This window comes from Rhinolophus ferrumequinum, chromosome 14 (genome assembly GCF_004115265.2).
Source record: "Rhinolophus ferrumequinum isolate MPI-CBG mRhiFer1 chromosome 14, mRhiFer1_v1.p, whole genome shotgun sequence".
NCBI lineage: Eukaryota > Metazoa > Chordata > Mammalia > Chiroptera > Rhinolophidae > Rhinolophus > Rhinolophus ferrumequinum.
Genome location: NC_046297.1, coordinates 38071533 through 38091341, shown reverse-complemented (window position 1 = coordinate 38091341; position 19809 = coordinate 38071533). Strand labels below are relative to the sequence as shown.

Genomic DNA, 19809 nt, shown 5'->3' with positions numbered 1-19809 from the left:
TGAAAAACTGTGACTGATGTCCAGAAAGAAGACGACTCACTTGAAGCTTGCCCAGTGGTAAGTCCTCATCTCTAAAAACCGGCAAACGACCATGCCCAACCAGATGCCGCCACCGTTGCACAACAGGATGTCCAGAATGACCTGATCCCACCAGCACTCAGCAAAATTGGGCAGAAGATGCATGAAGAAAAGCTGAGAAACACAACAGATTATGGTTGTAAAAAGAAAAATTGGGATACCACATGAAAAGATAAATTTCCTTTTAATAATACCAAAAGGTATTAAAATACCTTTTAATAATACCAAAAAAATGTATATACATGGCTTGTATTCATCTTTTGTTATCGATATATATTGAGTATCACAAGTTTAATAGTTTTTTCCTTTCTTAAAATGTGTATACATTTTTTTGGACACCCTCTGTATATTGTTTTAGGAAAAGTTGTTGACATACTAGGTTTTACTAATGTATTAAAAAAAAAAAAGCATGGTCTGTATTCTGGTTCTTGTTTTTCATATTGTGGATGGTTTGCAAACAGTACTTCTTCAACTTCTTTCAAACAGCTCTTCTTCTGACATAGGGCTTTAAAGAAATGAAGGTCCCTCTTTAAAAAATTCTACTGATGAATTACATTGGCTAATGACAACATGACAAGGACCAAGGAAGGGAAAAGGAGAAAAGTTTTCATACCTACCAACAAAGCATAAGCATAATACTCAAAGTTATCAGCTTTATATTCAAGCTGTGCATTATAGAAATATTCCAAAGATATTTGGGTAAAACAGTGAGTAAGCTATAAAAGTAGAAAGGTTAGGTCTTGATGACATGATGTAGGAAACTGATAGCTTAATAGCAAATCTCACACTAACCAATTCACAATAATAATAATCTTTTATTAAGCTCCTGTGATGTGCTAGGTGGTGAGACAAAAAGGAAGTCAAGATTCTTGATCTCAAGGGCAAGAGTCAGATCGTTATCCAGAACCACCAAATAAGGTAGGCTGTGGCAAGTATTACAATGGTGACATAAATGGAACACAGTGGGGACAAGACAGATTCATTCTGACAGATGGCAATTGGAAAAGGCTTCTGGAAGGAAGACATATTGGAGTGGGATCATTGAGGACAGAAATGAGTGGTTTCGAGAGACAGAGATGAAGACATTCCAGAAAGGGGAACAGTAAGATCAAAGGTGGCACCGAAGTCTATTATGGAAATCCTTTTGTTCAAAACAAAGGGCCTAACAGCTATGTACAGAGCAGAATGCTCTGTTGTGTGAAGGCTCATTTTAAGGTCTGCAATTACAGAGACATCGCCTGGGAGTTCTCTAGAAAGAGGCAACCCGTAATTACAAATGGCTGAAGTAATATAATGAACACTACAACATAAAACTATTCATGAAAGGATTTGGTAGACTGTAAAACATTACAAATATGAGGAGTTTGCCTTCTTAACATGCCTGCTGACCAAAAGATGCAAAACAGCTACTGCATGTGATGGTTTGCAGCTGCGTTCTGACCCCAGGTGGGCCAGTCACTTCCCATGAGATACAGTCTCAAGTTCCCAGCTATGAGATGGAGCATTAACTCTTGCCCTTAGGGAAGAAAGAAACTTCAGCAAGAGTTGATGACACATATTTGCTGAAATGCAGCTATGCAGGGGAATGGGCTGTGGTGGACATACTTCCACCTAAGAGGCTTTCCTGGAAAGTACCAGATTCTAAGGATGAGATGGGTCCGTAAGAGACCTGAGTAGGAGGATCTGGAGGTAGTAGTAGCATTCATTCCTTCACGAGGGATTTGGGAATTATCTGCCATGCTATAGGCAGAGCATCTGGGACTATGCAGATATGGGCCCTGCCCTCTCAAGGCATAATGTTTAGCAGAAAAGAGGCACTTCTCAAGTATCTAAAACAGAGGTGTCCAAACTGCAGCCCGCGGGCCAACTGCGGCCTGCAATCCATTTTTAATTGGCCCGCAGCAAATTCCAAAAATATATTTAGTTTACTTAAATAAACCAGGTGAGGCAATATGTACTTCACCTCGAGTGAGTGGCCCAGCTGTGTTGTATTTTACCACATATGGCCCTTGGTAAAAAACGTTGAAAAAAGTTTGGACACCCCTGATCTAAAATGTGCTGAGCATTTCAAAGGAGAAGGTCCAGGAGCTCTATTTCTGGTATACCAACACGGAGCATAGCTAGTGGAGGGAATAGGGAAGAGAGGTAACAGCTTGGAGGAGGGCTCTCTGGGAGGAAAGTACACAGTCTTTGAAACAAAGAAAGCAAAGATGGCAAGAACACAGAGAGCACGATGGAGAGGGGTCTCGAGGAGGATGGGGAGGTGGGCCGGGGCCAATTAACATCAAGCCTTGTAGGCTGGGTAACAATCCAAAAAACAAGTTTGGATTTTGTCTTAAGAGTAATGGAAAAACACTAAAGCGTTATTAGAAGGACAAGAACACGACTGGGTTGAGGTCTGAAAAGGGTCACTTTGTCAAAAGATAATATGAAGGGAGGAGACAAGTAATTCAGACAAGAGACAAGAGTGGATTCAATATAGTAGAAGCAAAGGTGTGGAAAGACTTAAATGGACTGGAAGGTGTTCAGAAAAGAGAATCTATAGGACTTGGGATGACAAGACACTGAGGAGCAGGCAAAGGAAGGTGCAGAAGGCCTAGACTGTAGTGTGAGGGAAGAGGAAGAGGAAGCTGTGAAAGGCCAAGTGCTTTGCACTAGGTCACACTGCGGCCAGGTTATGAAGGTGCCTGGAAGTCACAGAGGATGAACATGGGCTACACATCCGGAATCCAATCGTGGCTCACCTCATGAAGCAAGCCTCTGAGCTCTGGTTCCCTCAGGTGTACATGGGGCATATACACTGGCTTTTCTGGTTTATGGTGAGGATTTAGGATGATGTATGTACAATGATGGGCACTGTTATGGATTGAATTGTGTCACCTCAAAATCTGTATGTTGAAGTCCTAACGTCCAGTTCCTCATAATATGACCTCATTTGGAAACAGAGTCATTGCACATGTAATTAGTTAGGAGGTCACACTGGAATAGGGTGGGCCCCTAATCCAATATGACTGGTGGCATTATAAATGGAACGCCATGTGAATGCACACAGGGAGAATGCCATGTGAAGAGGAAAGCACAGATTGGGTGATGAGCCATAAGCCAAGAAACACCAAAGATGGCCAGCAAACCATGAGAAGCTAAGAGAGAAGACTGGTGTAGATTCTCCCTCACAGCTCTCAAAGGGAACCAAACCTGCTGACATCCTGAACTTATAATTCTAGACTCTAGGGCCATGAGAGGCACATTAATAAAAGCTGTATCTAAGTGGCATGCTTCTCTAAGTTAGGGTCAGGATAATGACTGGTACTGAGAAATATACTGTGCACATAGCCAAATTTTGTTCCTTGGGAATGAATAAGAATAACTCAACAATAAATGAATTAGTTCCCCAAATTTCATTTTGCTAATAGTTTTTCAAGAATATATCTCTTTCATTCAATAAATGAGAATACTTTCAATTACTGAGATATTAGAGCTATATTGGGAATCCATTTTTCAGTTACAAAGTATCATGGGTGCCTCTATAATTCCTAAACACCATAATCCTATTTATCTCAAACTGGAAACCAGTTAGTGGGTAAACTACTATTTACTTCTAAGCAGATCTCATTTACGTACCCTTTATTTGTCTCACTTGTGATTTCAACTTCATTCTTTAGCTTTACTTCACTTGTTTCTCTTTAAGATTTGTGAGATAGAAGCAGACTTTAACAAGGAGTTACTTTTTTTCTCAGAAAGCTATAAAATATTCCTAAGGGGTGGTTTAAATACAGTTTCGTACCACAGGGGCTGGAGAATGGACTGCCTGACTGTTAACTAACAGACTTTCTTCTTCCTACATATAGACTATCCACACTACAGGGTCTAGATAATGGCACATCCCTCCTTACCTCAGTTAGCTCCCACGTAATACTGATGGTCCAGCAGAGACCATAACTACGGATCAACAAGGCCTTCATGGCCCAGCCCCAGAAATGTCCAAATGCAAATATATCAAAATGACTGATAATCCTCTCCCAGGTGATAACATGGCAGTTCACAGCATACTCCTGTTTAAAGTAAAAAGGAAAATAATTAATGATACTCTAAAAATCAACTTCCTTCCAGGATTCTGATAATAAATGGGAACTTTGACAACTAACATATGTCGTCCTGCCCAATAAAAAAAATTTAATAACTGAAGATTCTTGAGGAAAAATGGACAAGTGTTAGAACTTATAAATTAGAACTGTTTTGCTCTGAATTGCAAAAGCTGGGTTAAAATGAGAAACAAAATAATTTTACAAAGGCTTAACACATCCTAAAGAAGCTATGTCACCTGACCATAAGGTAACTATGCTAAGGCCAGTAACAAAAACATAATAAAATGCCAGTAAAAAAGGAATAAGTGGAATCCCAACAAGTTAGGAAATTTAAAAACACATCTCTAAATATCATGGATTAAGGAAGACAACATAACAGAAACTTCAAATATATTCGGTATTAAATGATAATGAAAATACCGTATTATCAAAAATGATGGGATGCAGTTAAACAGAACTTAGAGGGAAGTGTAAAGCCTTAAATGCTTATACGAAAAAAAGCTGAAGCAGTCAAATTCAGAAACTAGAAAAAACAGAATGACCCCAACTCCAAAATGTATCAAACATTACATAATTCAAATATTAAAAAATTACACAACTTTTAGGAATTTTGGTTCCATTTCTAATATCTTTTTGTTTTTAATATATCCTTAAGCAATTTAAAATCAACATTATTTAATGGAGGTAAAGGAAAACTCTGCCTACCTCCCAACTGGTCTGAGGGCTGATCTCCATGGCTCCATCCTCACCCCCGTTGCCCAACACTTAGCCCAATACCAAGTCCTATTCAGTTTACCTCCCCAAGCATTTCTTTTCTCCATCTCACCAACACTATTATTCCTTGCTTAGATGTCCACAATAGCTTTGAAAATTATGAAATGTTTCAGGTATTCAAAAAAGTACAGATGATGTTCTAATAAGTACCTGAGTACCCACCTCCATCATAAGACTATAGAGATTTTTAATTGGTCTCTGTATTCACTTTTGCTTCCTGTAATTGATTCTCTATGAACAAAATGATTTCTCAGATGATGAATCAGATCATTTTGAGTGTGTGTGTGTGTGTGTGTGTGTGTGTGTGTGTGTGTGTGTGTTTGTGGGGGCCGGGGGCTGGGTAAGGCATCCTTCTCAGTGTAGCAGGATCTCCATACTACACGCTCTAGGCCTCCTGCCCCCACTCTCTCACTCACTCTGTCATTTCCAAGGTTGGTAACCGTGGAAGAAGAACATATGAACTCCAAAGTCTTTGGACATTATTTGCCTACACATGCCACAGAGAGTTCTTGTCTGCTCCCTCCTTTTGGGGAAAAGCTTGTGGTTGTCCAGTAGGATGGGGAGGAGAAGCCTTACTAATTCAGGTGGAAAGGCGATTGTATTAGCAAGGCCACATGGCCCAAGTCTAAAGCTATCTGCTCCACTGTGCTTTTTCCAGGAAGAAATCAAGCCAGTATGCTGCACTTTTTCTGTTTCCAAACTCCACTGGAGATGGGGCTATTATTAATTGACGTCCTAAATACCAACTTTCCATGGCCTTTTACGGCCTTTAATTACATTCAGAATAACATCCAAACTCCTTCTCTGAATCTCGCCAGCCTCAGGAACCGCCCTCCTCTGCTTCTTGATTTCTACTCTCTTTTAGCTCTTGACTGATCTCAGTTCCCCCGAATAAGGGCCTCCTCACTGGCTATACTCCCTTCCTGAATAAGGGCCCCAACCCTCTACCCTCACTTTGCTTGGCCAACTCCCATTCACTTTTCAGTTATCAGCTTAAACATCAGATCTTCATGGAAGCCTACCCTGACTTCCCAGACTAGATTAGGTCCCTTTTGTAAGTTCTAACAGCACCCATTTCTTTCCCTTTATTGTACTGCACACATCATGCTTTCTTGGTTCTATGACACATTCTTTACACACTGGAACAGTTAAAGAATTGGGATGAAAATTCCAATATATTACAATGTTTGGTGCATTTAATATAAGGTTTCTTTTTTCCCCCTCCCAAAAGCCATACCTATAATTGATGGCACATCTTAAAATTAATGTTGACTTCCTAACCCCCAATGATCAATATTAATGTCATGAAAAGAGAGACAACCAGACAGCATGTGCCTCCTAGTGTGACACACAGCACAACCTATGAAGTAGTCCCACCATAGAACATAGAACTGAACTGGAATCTGGAATCAGCTTCTACATCTAACATCCAGTTTACAGGAAATATGGGGACACGGAAATATGTTAGATGATACCCTGCAAATGTAAGTTGCAAAATCCAGATGTGAGAAACTCTATAGAATAAACAATATGGTTTCTTTGACAAATGAACTTCAAGGTAAAAAGAGGTGATGAGGGACTATAGATAAAAAGAGATTTCAGAGCTGTAGCTAATGCAATGTGTGGACCTTGTCTGGATCCTATTTTGAACAAATCAACTGTGAAAAACCTTTATGAGGTGATTGGGGAAATGTGAACACTGACTGCATACTGTTAACCGATAAGCAACTGAAAATGGCACTGCAGTTATATTGAAGAAAAAAAAAGTCCCTATATCTTAGATATAATATCTGAGAACTGTTTCAAAATAATCCAAGATGTGAGGGGTAATAATGAAATACGATTAGGTAATGTGTTGATAAAATTTTTTGAAAGTGTTGAAGTTATCTTGAGTGTAAGAAAAGGAGCCAACAATTATTAATATTTGCTCCATTTGCTTCTTGTAGGCTCTAAGCTTCAAGAGGACGGAACGTTCCTACACTTTTTCCCACTACCACCAGCATGGTGTCTACCATACAGGAAAAGCTTATTTACTAAATAGAAGACTGCTGCTTCAGACAACCCAGTTTACAAATGAGATGTGCTTTGAAAGCTTATTTGAAGCTTAGAACACATATTTTTGAGTAGGATTAATATTTAGAAAAGTAGGAAACTTTCCAGACAATTATACAGACACACACCCAAACTGCCTCTAATAAGGTTTCAATGACCCCCGAAATCCTATTTTATAATGTAATTGTAAGGGAAAAGGGAGTCTGAATTTCAACGTGCGGTACCAGGCAAGGACTTGAGCCTACCTATCAAGATTAGCAGTAGGTAGCAGCACTAAAGAAGTGAGCAGAGTAGATGATCCTGGAAACCAGGGAACTACAGACTCTCTGTCTTGCATGAAGATATTTCTCCTTACCACAACTCTATCAAAGGGAAGGTGTTTCTCTAGAGCCATCACAGTCCTTAGAACTGTGAGAGATTACTTTAAAGTAGTAGAAAGTGATTAGATATTAGAGATAAAGACTGAGGTTTTCTAGCACCAGCTGGAAGCCTAAAAGCTGAAAACAGCCTCATGCTTTGATTTTTTAGCAAGAAAGAATTTGCCAATACTTGAAAACTAGATTTCAAAAGCCAGTTTCAGGTCTTTTGGGGCTGTCATTGTGACAATAGGATGTCCCTGTGGTGTCAAATTCCTAAGGAAGCTACATGTCAAAAGCATTATTAGATTTAACCTCCCCACCTTGCTGTGAGAATGGGATCAACAGAGACTCACCTGGAAATCCACATACAAGTCAGTTTACTTTGTTCAAAAGCCCAAGAAAATTGTGAGGGAAAATATCTTATCTGAGGTATCCTTCTCCTAATCTCTATTTCATAGACTTGTGTGAACGCCAAAGCACTTAGGATTATAACTATATACATGAACTATATACTTGAAGATCAGTCCAAAGGGAAAGTACGGGTTTCAGAGACAAAGGGATCCTACCAGCCTGTGCTCTGAGTGAAATACTCATCCTTTTTAAGCTTCTTTCCTCAGGGGTGAGATGGGGATATTAATGCCGGACATGCATGTGGGAAGCTTATACAAACTCAATATAAAGCCCAGCATAGCACCTGGCAGAATTGACAACCCACAATCAATCACTGCTATTGTCTTCACCATAACCGTCATAATTGTTACTGTTATCATTAGAAGCTGTAAGTCACCCTGCGCCAGCCTCTTCCTTAGAGTAAGAAACCCCAACAGACTTTTCTCCCTGAGATTTTAAAGTAATTTTTGGCATTTTTATTTTTGGCTATAGCACGTCTTTTATAAAAGTTAAAGAAAAAATTCTGGAAACACCATTCCAAGAGTCTGACCAATCTCAACTACGGTGGAAGGATTATTTCTCAGACCTTTTATTAAGTCCCTTCCCATTGTTTCTTGTTTGTTGAACAAGGGCCTGTTTATGGCCCAAAAGCATGTTCTCCTTTTCTGAGCATCACTAGCTTTTTGTTCAAACTGTACCAAATGTTAGGCATTAAAAAAGCCTACCAGGGGGCAGGGGAGGGCAAGGGGGGAGGAACAGCATTATAGTATAAAATAGCCAGTAGTTTTAGACAAGAATAGTTATTTTCTGTGGTTTAATAAAAATAATGAGTGCAGTGGACTAAATCATTACAACTGACCCTTCATGCAAGCAGGTAGGAAGGATCATGGCATAAGGGCCAGAGTGGGAAACAGAGGTGCTGAGGGTGACAATGATGAAGCAGCCGCCGCTGCCATCACTGAAAACCTGGTGTGTGCAAGCCAGCATGCTGGGCCTCGTAGATAATGTTACTTCATTTCATTCACAGTAAACTCCCAAAAGAAATATTATTTCACTTTATTAAAAAGAGAGCAGGCTAACAAGTGCGCTGCCCAAAATCCTACAGCTAACAAGAGGCAGAATTCACACCCAAGGCCATCTGACGAAATGCCCACTCTTCCTACCATCCCCCTTAGCTCCAAGTGAGGATTTCATTTCCCTGACTATATCACGCACCTCATCAACCTGCCCAGAGACCTGGTTTTTATATATCAACACAAGAGATATGGCAAAAGAACAATTTAGAATGTACAACCAACTTCCTCCTACAACCAAGAGCCCACCAATTTCTCTGAGACCACCGACAAGTACATACCATGATATCTGCTTCCCTCGTGGCGTATCGAAGATTCGGATCTAGCCAGTACATTAGGGATTTCACCTGCTCGAAGTTCAGGAAGAGGAGGAAGACCAGGAACAGGAAGTAGAGCACACTGAGTCCTGAGGGAAGCAGAAACAACCTCACATTGAGGAAGATCCAGGTGTCAGACGCACAAAACACATTAGACTCAAATCACTTATGGCTAAAGCAGACAACTGATTTGTAACACAACGTGTTGAAACCCTCATTACAATCTTGTATTCCCTTGGATGAGAGTCTGATACTCAGTCCTAATTCAGATTGAGAGGGTCAGTGATAGTTGATGAGAAAATGATGCTTAAGCTGAGACTTGAAGGACGGGTAGACAGAGGGTGTGTGGGTGGGGATGGACGGGCGGATGCAACATTCAGGCAGAGAAAGGTATGTAGGTAAGTCCCTGGAAAGAGAAATGTCTGGGAGCTGGCATGTGGCTGGGGTGACGGCAGAAAGGGGAAGGCAGTAAAGTGGCACTGAAGTGACAGTCAGATAAAACAAGGAGCACCTGATGGGTTTTAAATAGGGAAATAAGATGATCTAGGTAACATTTTACAAAGCTGACTCTGGTTGCTGTGTGGAGGGTGGATGGAGGTCGGCAAGGCTGAGTGTGGATAGCCTAGTCTGGGGGACACTTCAGTAGTGACCAGGGTGAAGTGCGAGAGGTGGCCCAGGGCCACTCATCCACATCTTAACACTTGATATTAGCCCTTGCAGACATTATGTTACTATCACATCATATCATAATTGGTATCCTAATCATCTCACGTCATTTAAAAATAAAGTTAATCTACTTTAAGAAGGCAAAAGCCTGTTAATATATTTTAGAAAGGTTTAAAAACCAACCACCAGTGGCTTTCTCATTTCTCTTACTGTCGAACCTGCTGAATGAAAATGTTAATGTAAGACATGTAGATACTGTGATACAAATGACCTTGGATCACAGCACCCCATCCAAATTTGGCTCAGCGCTAATCTGCAATGAGCCACTCCAGAGGAGAGACTACCCGTGGCTGGAATGGAATGCCCTGTTAATGGCTGCCATGCCAGGCCTTCCAACAGGGAGCTCCTGGTCCCTGGAGAGCTGGGAACAGGGGCCTGAGAGTAGCACAGCCCACAAAGTCATGCATCCCAGGGAACAGGGAGCACGTTTTTAGGCACGTAGGTACGTAGTCCTCCTCGAGTTTGTCCTTATGTACCAGCTATTTTTACAAATTTTCACCTCAAATGCCCTCCACTACACCTTTTTATTATAATCCTTTCAAAATAATTACTTTAAGACAGAAAAAAAGTATCTGTGGAGCAGAGGATCTTAAACTGGAGTTCATGGTTGGGCTTCAATGTCTGTGAAGCCCAGATATAATACGCAGAATTGTCTGTGAGAGCATGCATGTGTGTGTGTATGTGTGTGAGTCTATAGTTATCAAATTATCAAAGGGCTCCATAATCCCAAAAAGATCTCAGGTAAGAAATAAAACTGCTCATTACCTATAATGGACCACTTGAAATAGAAAAAACTCAGATGTAGTCAACTAGCTGAAAATAACTTTTAACTTCAATCAGCAATACTATTAAGTTCAATATTACGATGCAAGTATGATTCAACCAGGATTATCTTTTTAAAATTGTAAATGAATCATGTCACTTCTCTGCAAAAAACCCTCCCATGACTTCCCACTGTTCATATCTACAATCCTTACTGGCCCACAAGCCCATAGGCTTCCATCTACACCCAACTCTGACCACTCTCTCACTATTCCTGGGGGAGCTGCAATGCCCTGGCCACACTGGTCTGGAACTGGTCCATGTCTGGAACACATGAAGCTTTTTCTAGCTAGGGACCATTTTCGTAGCAATTTCTTGGCCTTGCCTCGCACCTCCCATCTTTGCATGCTTAGCTTCTTCTTTGCATGCAAGTTTCCGATTAAGCATCCTGCCTTCAAGCCTCCTGTCACGCAAAAGCAGCTACCCAGTCACTATCACCTCATACAGTTTTAATAAATGTCCTAACATTTAAGCAACAGCTGATATTTTTGATCATTGATTTGTTTAAGTTTGTTTGCTATAGTTGTCTCCCCTCCTTGAAGCCCCTCCAGCCTGCAAGTGCCACTCCTGGGCTGTCTGGCCCTCTTGTGCAGCCTCAGGGCCAGAGCAGCCTGCCACACAGAGGTACTCAGTGAACCCTTGCTGAGCAAATGATGAAGACTGACCACTAAATTCAAAGAAATTTACTTATGATCTCTGAATATTGAAAGAAAAACAAGCAATCTTGAGCAAAAATGTCCATCTTTAGGGTCCTTTTGGGTAAGACTACATTTTCATAAGTTAAAATAATTTATTTGATATCTTATTTAGGCAAGATGAAACCAATAGCTACAGTTTTGAGGATCTATTTTAAAATCCATTCAGGTGATTTGACTATTTAGACTAGAAATCAAATGAAAATAAGACATCCAATATTTATTTTAGATGCTTATCACTAAACCTTAATTCAATCAGGGCTCTTTGTCTAAAGACTTCTCCCTTTTCCAAGTTTTTTCTCATTCATAACTGAGGAGATTGCTGGGTTTTCAGTCCTCCTGGTGCTGACGAGACCAACGTGCTCATAGGATGCACTTGAGCTTGCACTAGCAAAGAGAAACATGAAGATGCATGAAGAAAACCAAGCCTTATGTATTCCCTATGTCAAATCCTGTGTATATTAAGAGACAACAGCATAAGAAAGGGGTTAAGTGGAGTTGAAACAGTTCACATGTATAAGAATTTTTGTTATCACCAGTACTTCATTTTGTGGCAAAGATTTTAACACAAAATTTACATTAGGAACACCAAGAAGTAAAAAGCTATAAAGTTTTACTGTAGAGTGGCAAATAAAACTGCTTTGATGATATACAGAAAAAGATTTTTTAAAGTAGAATATATTTTCAAATCTAATGGGTAACTCACCAAAAACCATTCGCCATAAGGCTGGATGAGGTCGAGTAAATGGACCTATGGAGAGAACATTATAAGTTAGAACAAAATGATTTCAAACCGAGACAAGAATATGTTGCCAATCTCCATAAATAATAAAAAGTTCTTCACTGTTAAAATTCTTTTTCTACAGATATTTTGAAGTCAAAGTCTAGGTTGAAATGTTTTATCCATATTGTAACAACCATAGCCAAAGTCATAACAGGCATCAATCTCCACAATAGGTTTTTTGTTTGTTTTTTAAATTTTTTCTTTAGACTCAGACCATTATTTCCCACGGAAACAATGTTATAACAGTGAGTAGTAGGTTACCAGGCTAGCTTTAAGTGTTTGTAACACATATTGTACTTAACAAGTGAAATCTCCCTGCTACCCAGGAGCTCGAGGAAAGAGGTTCTGGACATTGTGTGTACTTGTGGTGGGAGATGGGTGGACTGGCGGACTCTGACTCTGAAAATGAAACAGAGAGAACTACTGTGCTTTGAAAATCAGTGAGGTGGGAGTGAGACTGAAAACAAACCCTTTGAGCACTTGAACATGCTAGTGCAGTAGCTTTTGATCATGAACCGTGGTAACAAAATACCTTTTACCTGGCAAACAAGTTCCTCTACACAGATGCAGATTCCACACAATTAACTTTTACTGTAAGTGATACACCGATAGATTTTATTTTTTATTTCATTAAAAAAAAAAGTGGAAGAAAACAAGCAAGCTGGGCCTTGGTCTGCCACATTGATTTATCACCAACTGAAGGTTACAACTTGCAAAGGTTGAACACTGCCATGGGCATCTGACCTATCTGGGGCTGCCCACACTTTTGAGACAGCCTTCCTACACTTGGAGAATTTCCAGCATTATGGATCCCGTATCTCCAGGGGAGATGCCAGAGCTTGCTGCCCAGCCTTCTTTATAACTAGCGCTCAGATCTTCAGTTGTACACATGTCAGACTTGACCTCAGGAGCTGGCGATAGTAAAGGTCAATACGCACAACTTTTCTTTCCTCTCTCCTTTTCTCTCAGGCCCTGGCCAGCAGGGACAGTAGTGGGGGAGGTGGCGCTGCTCACACTGGTGAAGGCGGTACTGGTGATTGTGGCAGTAGCAGTTCCATTAGAATTTGCTGCAGAAGTGACAGTGGGACAGACTATGCTCACTGGGGTTTCCTCATTAGGCCAGTTCTGAGTGACATGGCAGTTTTTAGAAGCTTGCCTGGGACCTAGTTTCCTAGCCTTCTATGATTCCTTCTAGAGCCATCCAATATCCTATAAAATAGGCTTTTTAATCAGCAGAGTCAGCTTCTGTTGCTTACAACCTGGAATCCTGTCTGAAGCAAACATTACACTGTAATTTTTATCCTGAAACTCACTCTAAAATCTATCTCTTCTAACAAAGACTACATTGAACCATATTTTAGCAGCTTTCTTTTGATGAATCAAGTTTATACCAGGAAAATCAGTTACAAGTATCCCCATCATCCAATTCTCTTCATTCCTGAGTTTTAGACGGTAAGAGTTCAGAAGGTAGGTTAGGTTCCTGAGAGACTCTGCTTTATCAAAATTAATTTGGTGTCTGAGTTTTAAATGGCAAGAGAGGGATTTATTTAAAAGTTTATCCAAATCTGTTTATTATCTGGGTTCCGATAGCAAGGGCTCAGACAGCAAGGAATATCTGTGGTCTTTTTAATCATCTGCTCTGTCACGCAGGGTGTCATGTGGGGTCTCTGGTCCCGCTCTCCACATAAGAATGAAGGACATGGTGAGGCCAAAAAGGAACACACACGGAGTCATAGATAGGGGAGTCACACCACTATAGTCTCATTGGCGGCTGGGTTGGAGACACAGGAGGCAGGAGCCACACGATCCGCAACCCGCCATCCACTTGTCTCTGCCAACCAACCCCACTTGCTGGCTGCAATCCGCCTCTCTGCAATCCATAATCTACACTCCACCACGCCATGCCACGCCATGCCACGCCAGGACTCCACACCACCACGCCACACACTTTGCTAGCTTAGCCACGGCAGTTATATCAGTGGCTAATGGCTAACGGGTAACAGCCGATGGCCAACAAGTCACAGCTGAGGACCATCTATTACCTGAGCCAGCACCTTTCCATATGAGGCCGAGAGCCTGGAAACTGCTGTCTGGGGCTCTGTCCCCACAGCTCCTTTCTCAGAAAAGAACAATGAAGCATAGAAACTAGAATCCTCTTTTAGGTAACAGAATGCAGTTAACTTTCTTCAAAAGTAATTACAAAACTGATGGCTAAAAATGCCGTCTTTTAAGTAATTTTATGTTCCTGATACTTTTCTTCACTGATTTTTGGTTGACGTCTCTTGACTTGTCATCATGAATAAATGACCTTTGTACTATGATGGCTGTCTGGCTTGAAAATATTACTTCATCCATACCACTGAATTAACCTTTCAGACCTAACATGGGACCCCAGCTTTCTCAATGGTTTCGTCTTACAAGGTCCGACTCTAAAATTTTATGACCTATTATTTCCTTTGCAATAAAATTCCATGACCAAACAACACTTAAAATCATATAAGTAATGTTACTCTCAAGAGTAATCATATTAATTTAAAATAGTCAGCAGTATTTTTCCTAAGCACTCACTGTGTACTAGGCTGGGAGCTGAGTCACCCCACACATTATCTCTTAGTTCTCCTGACCGCTGGGTGATGATGGTGGTACCATCACCCCCATTTACAGAGAAGGACACTGAGCCTCAAGGGGTTTGCCCAGTCACACAGCTCACAGGACTCCATTCCGGTCTGAGAGCGCATATGTACTTTCCCATCAACTCTGTCAGGCCTGGGCCAGCTCAAGAGGGGGAGCTGAGGGTCTGAGCTACGACTGTGTCAGGGCCAGGAGAGCAGGGAGAGGAGAAAGCTGGTGAGTGGTACTGAGTTGCTGTAACCTGGAATTGATAAGAACGTTCAGGAAAAAGCTGGAAGGACAAGGAAAAGGCAGGGAACTGATGGAAGATCCCTTGTAGCAACCAGTAGAAAGGCCTCCCAAGTCCTCTTCCACCTGCAGTTACTTTAAGTGAAGCCTTCTGAAAGCAGACTCGGCCCTTGTTTATCTGACCCTAAGTAGTGTGTTCTAGAGTAAACAAGAGGATGGGGCGGTTGAGGAATTTGGGGTTGAGGGGGCCTTACAGCTCTCCTTAACCTAGCATACAACTGCTTCAGCCCAAGGGTCTTTCTCTGTCACCCTGTGATGCCCTGTGACAGGCACACATTGTTCCAGAACCTGAAAAGAGAATTTTCATCTCACTGCAGTGCTGTTTGATTTTTTTTTTTAAAGCCTTATCTTGACTTATCCCTAAATGAATTCTTTCCTCTTTTCTCTAGATTTCCCACTTACACATCATATCATATCACAATGTTTCTCAAAAAATACAAGTTTTAAAAATGTCCTTTCAGCTTTGCAAATTGAAATGCATTGGATTTGAAAAAGAATTCAGAAATCTGATGTGGTGGGTTTCAGAAGAGGACAGAGGAGTACCAAGGTCTCTGTCCTGAAGTAGGTAGGTGGGAATCAGCTACATCTTTTACCTACAAAAGGTGAGGTAAAGCCCTGGAATGTAAGGTGACCCTTCCAGGAGTGAACTTCAAAACCCAAATCCAGGTTTTATTTGAGTCATCAAATCTGCCCACCTCTTAGAAGTGCATTCTAATAGCATTACTCATTAAGGGGACCATCTTTACCATCAGAGAGTAATTCTGCTAAAAGTATTATTATACTTTTTTAAAAACCTAGGATGAGGCTGGTCTTTTCCTTTAATGAACCTTGGTATTTATGCTCACTAGATCACCTGCACTTGACTACTCCGATCAAGTCACCTGTTTCAAAGCCATGCTCTCCTCAGCATGCATCTACCCAGGCATATTCGCACTACCTATAGCCTTCCCGAACATTTGTTTTACCACACATCTTACTCCCAATTGTTTATAAGTGTTCCAGTAAAGGGAGGATTCCTTCTCTTCCTCTGAAGTGCTCCATCTCAGGGTATGCTTATTACCTATACTTTATTTCTAATCTGATAAAAGCTGCCAGGAAGAGTCTGGATGTCTAGTTCAGGGACTCTTCTCCTTGATCATGCAGAGAAATGCAGAAGGCTTCTTAGAGTCGTGGTGAAGAAATGAGTGCTGTTTTTGTTTTGGGTTGTGTTTTCTTACGAGGCACATTTAAAAACTGCATGTTTTACCTTCTTCATCAGTCCCTACATCTAGAGTACATAATTTTAATCAGATATTAAGAGCAAGTTTAATTTCAAAAGAAACAGAAATCAAATGTCTTTGTCATGAGAAGAGCTAATTAGCATTGAAAAAACTACCTCAGAAATTGGAAATAAGGTCATTGCTTGACTTGCCAGCAACAGTTATACCTATGAATAACAAAGTTTAAGGGACCCAACCTTAGGGAGGTATAATTCTTTTAACAAGAGTTAGAAGTTACATTTGTGTCCTCAGGCCCTCTTAGTTTGCTTCTTCCCTTATTTTTTTCACTTTACTGAGGTATAATTGACAAAAATATTTGATTATTTTTATTTTAAAAGTTTAAATGTCTCTAGAAAAAAAACCTAGAAAAGGTAAAATTATTTCAAATGAGCAAATCTGAAACCTAAGAAAGAATTTTTTTTTTTAAACAACAAAAAGTAGTGGAACAGGAGACAGAGAATGAGGGGAGACAAGAACTTTTTAAAAAATTTTATTCTATTTTATTTTTTAATTCAGACTTATTGGGGGTGATAATGGTTAGTAAAATTACATAGGTTTCAAGTGTACAATTCTGTACAATCATCTATATATCACATTGTGTGTTCACCACCCAGTCAGTTCTCCTTCCATCACTATATATTAATATTTAACCCCGTTAACCCTCATCTACCACTCCCCTCCTCGCTTATCCTCTGATAACCACTAAACTATTGTCTGAGTTTTTGTTTCTTTATTTGTTTTCTTGTTCCTTTGTTGCTTTCAGTTTTATATTCCACTTATTAGTGAAATCATGTGGTTCTCGACTTTTTCTATGTGATTTATTTCACTTAGCATAATCATCTCAAGATTCAAACAACAACAAAAAAATTTAGAAGACAGCAGAACCTTCCAAATCACCTTCAAACCTCAAAGAAATGTAATTAGCACCATCTTTAGCTCAGAGAAGCAAAATGAGCCCAAAGGACAAAGAAGGATAAATATCAGGAAAATCAAGAAGTAACTACTAGTTAGCTCTCCTCAAAATACTGTGAAGTTCTGAACGGTGTTTCTCTTGCAGGTAAGTGAAGGAAAAAAGAGGACTAATTCTGTGAACTCTTTTGCTGACAGATTCATTACTTAATTAACATATATTTAGTGAGAGGCCGCTGTGGGCCAGGCACTGGGGGTACAGAGAAAGTTTGGGTGAGGTGGGGTAGGAGGGGGAGGAACAGTTCAAGGAAGCCTTCAGAAGCCAGAAAAGTATACTAGAAGGTCACCTGTTGAAAGAAATCTCAAAGCCAACTGGAGACTGAAATAGATTTCTAAATTTCACTCCAGGGATATAGTGATACACTTGAAGATCAGTTGCTATAATGAGATGGAGGTAGTATTAAAAAAAAAAAAATGTTAAGGGGACCAAAAGAGAATGGGAGAAGAGACAACGACAGAAGAGAAGTATGAAGTGGTTGTCAGAACCTTTCCTTACCCAGTCTCATCTCAGGGTCTCTCTCTCCATGTCTATTTATAGGACTGAAGAAAGGACCTCTTAAACCTAAGCCTGTTATTCATCCTGTTGATTGGCAAAGGAAATTTTGTTGAGTGTCCAGTCCTATCCCATAAAACTCAGGGGTAAATTCTAAGCTGATGGAGATAATCCTGTTCTTTTATTCAGTCAATGAGACCTACTAACAATCTACTATGTGCCTACTCCTCTAGACACTATAAATTCCTGTCCTGGGTTCTGGTTGGAGAGAGGCATGTGGCCCAATGTTAGACAAAGAGAACTGAGGGCTAGTCTGCTGGAGGGTTTCTAAAAAAGGTTTCTTCATGCTTAAAAAAATACACAGAAAGAAATGATCTTTCCTTCTGCTGGCATTGTTCTGGACTGTATGTCCAGCACTGTAACAGTGACCTCAGGATCATTAGGGAAGCAAAGCACAGGGTAGGACCAACATGCTAAAGACGGTGGATCAGAAAGAGGTAAAGAACTGGGGTCCTCACGTCACTGAGATACTGAGTAGATGGCCAACCCTGGAACTACTCTATCTCAGAAACTTCTTAATAATGTACAAAAGTAAACTTTTCTTTATTCTCTAAGCCATTTTGAAATGGGTTTCCTATTGCTTGTCGCCAAAAGCATCCTATTATAAAACCCTATGGAGAAAATCAAGAGCTTTCTTTGTTATTTAGACTCTGTACAAAAATAATCATAGGACCGCTTCCTGTAGGAGTTAAGCAATTCTACCACACAGATAGCATATATAAACTCACACATATGAGACATATGGACACAATCAATTTAGGCCTATACTCAAGCATGCATGGCAGTTTTTACTAGGTCAAGGATAAATTCCTTTGAAGTTGCCAAAACAGAACCATTCTGGGAATGCTATCCACTGCAGATACTTCCCAAAAAAGTGCCTTTCAAGGAGAAAACAAATGTTGGGCTCTGTTTCTCTGATTCATTTTCATTACTTAATTTGAGAACATGTGCCAAGGGTGGGGGAGAACAGAAAATACCATGTTTCCCGGAAAATAAGACCTAGCCGGACAATCAGCTCGAATGCATCTTTTGGAGCAAAAATTAATATAAGACCTGATAATTATATTATATTATACCCAATCTTATATTAAAATAAGAGCTGATTGTCCGGCTAGGTCTTATTTTGGGGAAACAGGATGAGGTGACAAGACTAGAGCAAGTAGGGGCATGTATATTCCACTCAGAGAAGCAGTCATTCAGCTTCAGGCCTGGACTGGCCTGAAATCTGAATGCTGGCTCTGGGAGAGGACAAGCACACAGCTCAGAAGCACCATTTCCTAGTGGTCCAGCCAATTCCCCCATCGTTTCTATGGCACTTCCGAAAGCCACCCCAAACTTAAAAATATTCAATAACATTCTTTAAAGTGGAAAACTAATCTTAACATAAAATGTAAATAAATGGATCTTTAGAAAACAAGGTAGACCCAATGTGTTTGCTATGTACACAAGGCTTCAGGAGACTCCCTCTCAGCACTCCCTTTCCTAACATCCTAATCCTTCTTACAGAGAATACTGAATTGCTATGGTCCCTTTCCATGTCTGTCTGAAACCTTGTTTGGGGCATGTTCTGCCTTCAGATGAGTGGTAAGTGAGAGCATGCGTACACAGAGGTTTTGGACTTGCATGTGACCCATCACCCCTTCCTCCTTCCTTTCCTATTTCTTCCTTTTGGAACACGAATGTGTTCCAAAACACATTCTATCCTGTGCCTGTCCCACCACTGTGCTCTGGAAACACATAACTTGTCTGGTTTCACAGGTTCACTCCAGGAGAGGAATTTTGCTTCAGGATGAATCTTCTATTAAGTCACCCAGTCTATAATATTCTGTTAGAGCAGCCTGCACTGCCTAGGACAGCAGATTTCCATATCTTGAAAGGTTTTCACTGAAAAAAAATTTTTTTCAATCTAAAAGCTTAAGTGGTTGGAGAGTTAAACGCGGCTCCCCAATAACTT

General features: G+C 40.5%; 1 protein-coding gene across 1 annotated transcript in view; it reads right to left on the bottom strand.

The window, feature by feature from the left end:
* PTDSS1 (phosphatidylserine synthase 1) overlaps window positions 1–19809 on the bottom strand; it is a 77536-nt gene that overhangs the window by 41823 nt on the left and 15904 nt on the right. Inside the window, exons 3-6 of the mRNA XM_033125875.1 lie at window positions 12078–12122; window positions 9093–9217; window positions 3972–4130; window positions 41–192 (exon numbers count right to left, since the gene is read on the bottom strand). Coding sequence (XP_032981766.1) covers window positions 41–192; window positions 3972–4130; window positions 9093–9217; window positions 12078–12122 — 481 coding nt within the window. The remainder of the gene's footprint in view (window positions 1–40; window positions 193–3971; window positions 4131–9092; window positions 9218–12077; window positions 12123–19809) is intronic.